Below are 9,313 nucleotides of genomic sequence, written 5' to 3'. Positions count from 1 at the left end.
TAGAAGAAGTTAAAACCTTTTCTTTTCTTTACTTTTTATGATTTGCAGTTGACTTTTTTAGTGAAAAATTGATGAGTTGTTGGCAAAAAAAAAAAAAAACAGGAAAAATAACACATAAATACCAGGAAGTAAATACTAAATAAAAGAAGATAATCAGAGAAAGATAGATAACCAGTTAGAATGAGATAGAGTGTTAGAGAGAGAAAAGTGAGATGTTTAGATACGTTGAACGGGTTAACTTTTGAAACCCGGGGCGTGCGGTGTAACCCTACTGGTAGCCTTTACCTGAACCCACGCCCATAATCCTTTTATGGCAAATAAACAAACACGTCACGGACTTCGACACCGACATCGACATCGACACCGACTCCTAGGTAAAAAGCAGCCAGCCAAAGGGTATAGTATAGATAATAAAACCGAAAAACGGCCCAAACGGGGTATATACATACATACGTATGTACACAATAAACAGAAGAGTTGATGAACGGGCTAAGGTCGGCTTGGGCTATCTATCTGTGAACATCCTTCAAGTCCGTTTTTGGTTGCACACACGCGTTTAGTATTGTTGCACGTCCAGTTTTATGGGTGTGTGGTTTTAGCCCTTTGATGTGCATGATCATCCTGTTAATAGAAACCCGCGATACCTGTGGCCACCATCACCACCAACTACTGTTCCTCACAGAGAATATGTCTCTCCGTTGCTCTGGTAATCCTTTCGGTACCCTTTCGCCTATGATTGCGGCCACGCTCAGTGCGTGTCTAAAGCGATTTAATTAACGCGGTCGCATCCAAAAGCCCCGGGCTAAATCCTTTCGTTTTGCCCCGTAAACGTAACGGGGGCGTTGTTACTGCTAAAGGCCCTAACTGACTACCGAAAAATGGTTAAATTTGGTTGTATTTGACTTCCAGCGAAAGGATTGGCTTTTCGATTCGATTGTATTGGTTGGAATTCAGAATTTGGGGGTGGTACACAGACATTGCTACTGTTTTTGCTAGAAAAACCTTTCAATATTTACACAAAATATGCCCGCTGTTTTGACTTTCTAAGTCGGGACTGTCATGCAGGATTTTGTCCACCCCAAATACCAATCGATCCACAAAGAAAGAGTCGAAAAGTCAAGTTCTTTTTGCATTTTTGGGAAATTTTAGCCTCGAGCTAAGCCCTTGATTATCGGACATTGAGAAGGGGGATGCAAAGGATAATACAGATCTTAGTTACATCTACTCTGATTACCATAACATTGTTCTCTTTTCGGAAGATGTGGATTTCTATGTATATCCAGGGTATGAGTTTGACATTAATGGTTTCAGTAACAATGACCATGTTACTCAAGAGCTGAAGACTTCCTTTAAAGTGCGTTTAAAATTGTCTTAAATAACCTTTTGGAAACATGTCCTAGAAATGACACTGGCGAATCTATGTCATTAGGATGTCATGGATTTAGGAATTCTTTTTCAGACCATTGGAATGAATTTATCTTAAGTTCCTGAATTCAAATTATAAGCTTTCAAATACTTTTTATGCGTTGCTCCCCCCATGAGGCAGTTCATTTCGATATCCCGGGCAATGGAATAGTTTGTTTAAAAGGAAAACATGTTTTGTTATTGAACCGTTATTTAGTACATAAATAAAAAACAAGTTCATCATTCATCTCTTATCAAAAAAGTTTGTTTTCCGTGTACCAAAAAAATAACACTCAATATCTGCACACACCCAAACCCAGAAAAATGAAAGGGGAAAGAATAAAAACAAAACAATATTATTTTTGCAACTTTTTACCTGTTGCTAAATTTAGAATGTCTGTCGTCGGTTTGCTGCTGACGTTTGAGCTGAAAATAAGCGACCCCCTCAGCCCAACCCACTACCCTTCATTTCTCTTGCCTCTTTTCCTTTTGCCTTGCTGCTTTCTCATCTTATGGGCAAGGTGAAACCAGACGAGGCAAATATCACAGAGGCCGAGAGAGGTACAGAATTCGGCCCGTTGGCCCAAAATGCGTCGTTACGTTAATGAGTAATAAAATACTTTGCACAATAACAATTATAACAACAATAACAACAACAACAACAAGAAATATGTGGGGAAAGAAATGTGTGTCTGTATCTTCCCAACCCCTCTGCGCCTGCCCACTCCCATCCATCTGTTCAGTGACTGGTTTGCCAAAATGTACAGCGCCATTAAGTGCACCAACAGCGGGAAGAACATCAATTGATCGCATTCGCATTGCTTTTTGCAGCCAAATGGCGCGCGCATTTTCAAAAGGAAAAAAAATCCAAACGCGCGTTGGCGATTTTTATGGCATTTTAATGCGCGAGAGTCGCGCGCAGATTGATACATACATACATTGGTCTCCTGACTATTGACGAATTTAGCAATACTCTTTCATTTATAGTTCCTTGAGAGCCAATGAGAGATTTTCAACTTTTTGATCACAACTAATGTAACCCTTTGGAGCGAGGGTGTGCTTTTTCGCTCTCTCTCTCTCTGTGTGTGTGTCTATTCTGTTGGTCGTCTGACGCCGTTTCCACTGTTATTTTTAGTTACATGGACACTGGTTACCGCAGCATAGCAGCATTGCTGCCGCTGGGAGCATTGCTTTTTGGCGCGTGGGCGTCGCTGCCACTGTTAGATCACCCAACAACCATTAACAGCGGCTGGGCTTAACATGCCTCTGCTCTGCTCTGGGGATCTGGCTAAATTTAGACGCAATTAGCAATGCGCACATTTTTGTCTTGATTTTTTTTTTCCTTCTGATTTTTTTTTCTTTGCTGTTTTTGTTTTCTTGACTATAAATTTTTGCCACAGTTTATTTTCGACGCTGCATGTGATCAGGCGCGCCAACAACAAGAATTGGGCATCAAATTGGGCGTTGAGGCACCGCACACAAACAACTGTATCAGTTTGTTGTAGTTGTTGGTGTTGGTGTTAGTAGTGGTGGTGAGATACATCCACACCTTTGGCTGTTTTTGGCCAACCAGCATGATGTAAACGCCGCCAACGTTTTGCTTTTTTTTTTTTTTTTTTTTTTTTGTTTGTCTCTCTCGGTCGCTGTGCAATTAAATTGGCATGCACAAGTGCCGCCACCACCACCACCACCAGCATCAGGCACCAGCACCACTGCCTCTGTCGTTACCGCCACCGCAATATGTATGTATATGCTGACCGCGGGCGGGCCGCCTTTTGATCGGCTGCCAAATTGTAATTGGAACGCGAAGGTGTTGTCGACGTCCGTCGTCGTCGTCGTCGTCTGTTTTTGTGGGCTCTTCTCGATTCTAGACATGGGGCAACCTTCTCACATAAAGCCACATAACTTGTAATATTTTTATAGCCTCTGACCAAAATATCCTTGTGCACTCATTACACTTATCTTGGGTTACTTTCTTCGTTGGGCCTTTTGGCCGTATGCCTTTAATTAAAAAAACGTGAAAGTCCACTTGCCCACGTAGTTGCCATTAATGTGAATCTAAGCATTGATCGGCGCACGTGTATAACACGCAGCCTTGTCTAGGCGACAAACTGAAACCCATTTACCCTCCTGCACGATGGCCACCCCCTCCTCTATTGCACACTACTTGGACATTTTCATTTCATTTCCATTCCGTTTTCATCGATCAAACACACAAAATTATTGTTCAAGCGACCTTCACTCATTTGTGGCGAGTGGCATGGGTAATGAGTTTACATATATGGGTACTCACATATAGACAGTACAAGGTGTCCGCGCCCTAATCATTTAGGTTTTTTGGCTTTTTTTTTTTGGGGTGGTGACTGCGTCTCTTCCGCTTGGCGTGCGCACAGCCCCAAGGCAACCTTGTGATCTTGTTTACTGTTTAGCGACCCCACCATTCATCCACACACACACACACATAAAGAGAGAGAGGGGAGAGACCGATTCGAACCTGTCGCACTAGGGTGGCGTCATATCGTGTAGAGCGCGACTGCGGCGGCTGCTATTTTCACCTTCTATGGGACCGATATTGCTGCTGTCGTCGCATTGGCCGCATGAATCAGCAATCCACAGAGCCACTCTACCTCTCTCTCTCTCTCTCACACACACACACACACTTCCTCCCTCTCTCACTTTGTCTGTTGATGTCGTTGCTGCTGCTGTACGCTTGTGAATCCCACCTAGAGATCAGAAATTCTTTTTAGGGGTTTTTTATATTTCCAAAAAGGAAGAAATGTCCCCGAAGTTTTGGTGCTGCTAGAGTGTCTGTGTGTGTGTGTGTTTGGGAGGTGAGAGTGCTAGTGGTGGCAGAGGGGGCGTATGAGTAACGCGGCGGCCGTCTTAGCTTAGGTACAGCACATACAGGTAGCAGCGCCGACGACGACGACAACAACCCACACAGACACTATACAACTACAAAGGCAAAATGTATCTGTGTCTCTTTCGACTGACTGGGTCGTGTGGCTCGCGCTCGCGTCTCGTCGCGGCGATTTAGCCAACGAACCTGTCGATCAATCGTCAGTCTTCTGCTGTAAGCCCAGCAATAAGGTAGTCTGCTCGTCCAACAGCTACACACATACACACACACACACAGACACATACACACACAGCGCACGCTCTCTCTGTCAAGTATTTGCTCAGCCAACGACGAATACACGATCCGATCGCCTGCCTGCCTTGCCATCATCATCGTTTCGGTTTCGGTTCGGTTTATTTTTTTGGTCTTTTAACCGCACTGCAGTCAGAACCCGACATTCATTCGCAAGCCATAACTCGTAGCGTGCGGAACCCACAAGAACTCTCCGGGACTACAGAAAGCAAGAATAAGAGACAGAAACTCAACCAAAATCAATTCGACAAACAACAAATTGATTTATCACTGAAACATTTATTTTTTTTTTTTATTTATTTTTTTGGTTGCAAGCAAAAACATATCTACGTAGTTTTTGTGAAACCAAAACGCGAAAGTGAATAAAAAAACAAGTCAAGTGAAACAACTAAACAAACAATTGCAAAAGCCAAAAAGAAACAAAACAGAAAATAAACTCTCTGGAGAAGTGTTTAGCGGCAAATTTCAAAATTTGCTGCCAAGTGAAGAAAATTTAAAACTGTGTCTTAAACTCAACAAAGAATATTTAGCCGAAATGGTTACCGGCGTAACAGCAGCCAATATGACAAATGTCTTGGGTACGGCCGTAGTGCCCACCCAGCTGAAGGAGACGCCACTCAAAAGTGATCGTCGGGTAAGTGTTCAAAAAACCAACAAAACCAAAAAAAAAGCCAAAAGAAAAAAAAAAACATGGACTACACACACACACAGAATTATTCCCTTGGCAATCTAAAAAAGTTTTCACTCCAAAAAAAAAAAAAAAAAAAAAAACAACCGACATATTCAACACCTACAAGAATTTTTGTCGAAACATTTTTACATCTCCCACTTGTCCACACACACACACACACATCTATATGGGAATCGCCCACAGTTGAGCCCAATCAATCCCGCTGCCCAAATGCATTTCCTTTTTGGCCACATGTAGTAAATATGTACATGTGTCTCACTCGACTCGTCGCCGTCGTCGTGGTCGTCTCCCACATGGCAGAGACCATATAGAAAGCCCGTCGGCTCGCCAACACAAAGCAAATTTATTTGCGTCCGGCGTTGGTGGCACATTGCTTCATTCATTCATTCATTCAGTCATTCATTCAGAGTGCCATGAGCCGCCAGAGCCACCCAATTTGGATTTTGTTTTTTTGTATCTTTTTGGTTAACTCTGCCCACCAACTTGACAAGGCATCCAAAAACAGCTACCACCACTTGGCGCGTGCGTCGCGTGGTCGGTCGATCGCTGCAATTGTCGGTCATCGGCGTTGCTAGTGTTGATTTTACCGTTTTTGGCAACCAAATTCATACCACGCACTTGCGACAGCAGCCGCAGCCGCAGCAGCAGCTCGAACGCGGGCGGCATGCACCAAATTTGGCCAGAACATGAGAGAGATGGGGGAAAAAAAAAACGCAAAATTAAATTACACACAAATTAGACATTTTGCTATTTGCGTATTTGAATTTTGAATTTTCTTGCAATGACCTTGTTGTTGTACCTGGTGGGGTATATATCGGATATATGTATATCTACATCTATTTTGTTTTTTTTTTTTATTATTATTTCGTTCTTTGTTATTTTTAGCTTGAATGGCTCGTTGCGGCTGTAATTTATAAGCAACCGCCAAACTATTTTTAACCCACTCTATGCATGAGAACATTTATAAATAGAGCACGCGCCGTTCAACTAAATTTGGCCACCAGCCAGCCAGCCAGCCAGCCAGTCAGTTAGCCTTCTCCTTCCTCCTTCCCACCCAATCATCTTTCCCTCTCTCTGCCTCTCGTTCTGTGTGTGTGTCCAATTAAAGACCCATGCAGCTTCCTTTTATTTTTGGGTCGCTGCATGAGGTCAAATTAGCTATGCAAAAAGAAAAAACAAAAATAAAGAAAGAGAAACAACTGTGACTAATCTTCAATTTTTCTTCTGCTTTACAGTCGAACAAACCAATTATGGAAAAACGCCGACGCGCTCGTATTAACAATTGCCTCAATGAGCTAAAGACTCTGATTTTGGATGCCACCAAAAAAGACGTAAGTATCCACAACAACAAATGAAAAAAAAAAAGGAAATACAACTTATAAATTTTTGAAAAAAATTTTCTTTAAACCCATTTTATTGACAATTTACTTATAATTTATTTAATTTTTTCGCCTTTTTTTTTATATATTTTTAGCCGGCTCGTCATTCTAAATTGGAAAAGGCTGACATTTTGGAGAAAACAGTTAAACATTTGCAGGAATTGCAACGCCAACAGGCTGCCATGCAACAGGCTGCCGATCCAAAGATAATCAATAAATTCAAAGCCGGATTTGCCGATTGTGTCAATGAGGTTAGCCGTTTCCCAGGCATTGAGCCTGCTCAGCGTCGCCGTCTGTTGCAACATCTGAGCAGCTGCATCAATGGCGTCAAGACGGAGCTGCATCATCAGCAGCGTCAACAGCAAGCAGCCAGCCAGCAATCGATACACGCCCAAATGCTGCCCTCGCCACCAAGTTCACCTGAACAGGAATTGGCCCAACAGCAGCCACAAACAGCAGCAGCAGCAGCGGCCCCCTATCTCTTTGGACAGATTCAGCAAAATGCCAATGGTTATTTTTTATCAAATGGCATGCAAGTGATTCCTACTAAATTGCCAAATGGCAGTATTGCCCTGGTATTACCCCAAAGTCTGCCACAACAACAACAGCAGCAGCAGCAACAGCAACAACAGCAACAGCAGCAACAACAATTGGCAGCAGCAGCGGCAGCAGCAGCAGCAGCTGTTGTGGCTCAACAGCAACAACAACCACCCATGTTGGTGGCAATACCACAGCGAACAGCCAGCACAGGATCAGCCAGCTCACATTCATCGGCCGGTTATGAATCAGCGCCCAGTAGCAGCAGCAGCAGCAGCATTATAAGCAACAGCAGCCATCATCATCATCATCATCATCATCTACATCAGCAGCATCAGCATCATTATGCACCACCCAGTCCGGCCAATTCGTCATATGAGCCAATGGATATTAAGCCATCGGTCATCCAGCGTGTCCCTATGGAGCAGCAGCCATTGTCGCTGGTCATTAAGAAACAAATCAAGGAGGAGGAGCAGCCCTGGCGGCCTTGGTAAACCAACAAACCAAACACTCACATACACACACACACAGGCACACACACATACAAAAAATTCGAGTCCATCCACATCCAATGGTAATACAGAAGGCTCAATATGGAATCTCCCGCTTTAAGACTGATGGGCGTTGCATACACACACGCACACACAAACACATTAAAACACTCATTTCTCATCCCTCTATATGCGCAGGCGTTGGGAGCATGCGCAGAGACATTTCACATCATTTCGCCAGGATAACGCAAATGTTGTTTTGAAGTGCTTTGAAACATGCGAAAAATCCTTCATGGTCTAAAAACACTTCACTCTGAGTTAAGCTTAAAACCAACTCTTAGTGAGGTGAAAGACTTTCATTCAAACCCAAAACAAACACACACACACACAGAAAAACAAATTGTTATAATTTATTTATTATTATTATTATGTAAATCATTTTAAAAGGTTTTTTTTTTTTTTTTTTTGAAACATCGCCAAACTACCTCAATCCAAGAGTACTTGGTGTTGAATTGCCTCATGTATCATGTATTAAACAGAATAAGAGAGAAGGAGAAAAACTAGAAATCTCCATAGTATATCCATGTATATATAGACACACATATATATACATATGTACATATATATATATATATAACAGCAAAACAGCAAAAAGTCTTCCACAAACTAAGCGCTGAAACCTTTTTTTTGAAAAAGTAAATCAAAAACAAAAACAAAACAAACCCAAAACACAATACATGCATAGATACATAAATATCTCCATTTAAATTTAGGTTTTCTTAAACATTTTTTTTTTTTTTTTTCTTATCTATCTATATATATATACGTACATATAAATATTATAATAATAAGCCGCTTAGGGTTTTCTCTTGCTTTTTTTAAGTCAATGTGAAAAGAAACAAAACATAAAACACACAATATTCTGCAAAAAAGCAAAAAAACACAAAAAATCTATTTATAAACAGAAACAAGAAGAAGCAAAAACATATAAACAATTACCAACTAGTAATAAGGCCACGTGATATAGTCAACATAATGAGCGTCTAAGGAACAAGCAAAACAATTTTATAAGAATTTGATAAACAAAAACAAGAAAATAATATAAAAAAAAAGAATCAAAAAAAGCAACAAAACAATCAACAAAACAAACAAACAACATACTAAAAAAGAAAACAAAAAAACAAAAAAAAAAACACAAAAAAGAATAAAATTTCAAAATTTTACTAAAAATACGCAAAAATGAGTTTTTTTCTTTCTTTCTTTGCTGCTGCTGATGATGAGGAGAAAGCCTTGAAAGGGATTGGGATTGAGGTTAAATGTAAGCACACAGAAATAAAGTGGGGCCAAACTCATACACACACGCGGATTGTGTGTGTGTCTATGGGAAATTAGCAAGAGACTTGCCTCTGTCTCGACACATTCATAAAATTAGCAAAATCATAAATCATCAGGTGCGAAAATCTTAAATAAATATAGCCCCTTAAACCGCAATTTATACGATTCGTTGTGAAATTATTGCTCGATCGATAAAATACTTCTGCAATGTGAGTGAAGGAGGCTCGCTTCGCATTCGTTGCGCTCGAAAAGGAAGTTGACATTCACATGACTTCCGTTCCCACATCCGCAATTGCCTTTCGAGACAGAAATGCACGGGTTCTCA

The 9,313-nt window shown here is 41.3% G+C and overlaps 1 protein-coding gene across 1 annotated transcript; it reads left to right on the top strand.

Moving 5' to 3' along the window:
• The first annotated feature begins 4,474 nt into the window (after nt 1-4,474).
• hry (bHLH transcriptional repressor hairy) lies at nt 4,475-8,637 on the top strand. The gene is made up of 3 exons (XM_068292967.1): nt 4,475-5,189; nt 6,482-6,577; nt 6,721-8,637. Exons 1-3 carry the CDS (start codon nt 5,091-5,093, stop codon nt 7,654-7,656), a joined length of 1,131 nt encoding a protein of 376 aa, XP_068149068.1. The 5' UTR covers nt 4,475-5,090; the 3' UTR covers nt 7,657-8,637.
• The last annotated feature ends 676 nt before the right edge of the window (nt 8,638-9,313 follow it).

The sequence above is a fragment of the Drosophila tropicalis genome, unplaced genomic scaffold (assembly GCF_018151085.1).
Source record: "Drosophila tropicalis isolate 14030-0801.00 unplaced genomic scaffold, ASM1815108v1 contig_694, whole genome shotgun sequence".
NCBI classification, from domain to species: domain Eukaryota; kingdom Metazoa; phylum Arthropoda; class Insecta; order Diptera; family Drosophilidae; genus Drosophila; species Drosophila tropicalis.
This window is presented reverse-complemented; position numbering and strand designations above follow the sequence as displayed.

Coding starts and splice junctions, on each gene's coding strand:
- hry (XM_068292967.1), top strand. CDS start 5,091: ATGGTTACCGGCGTAACAGCAGCCAATATGACAAATGTCTTGGGTACG. Junction 5,190..6,481: donor CACTCAAAAGTGATCGTCGG/GTAAGTGTTCAA, acceptor TCTGCTTTACAG/TCGAACAAACCAATTATGGA. Junction 6,578..6,720: donor TGGATGCCACCAAAAAAGAC/GTAAGTATCCAC, acceptor ATATATTTTTAG/CCGGCTCGTCATTCTAAATT.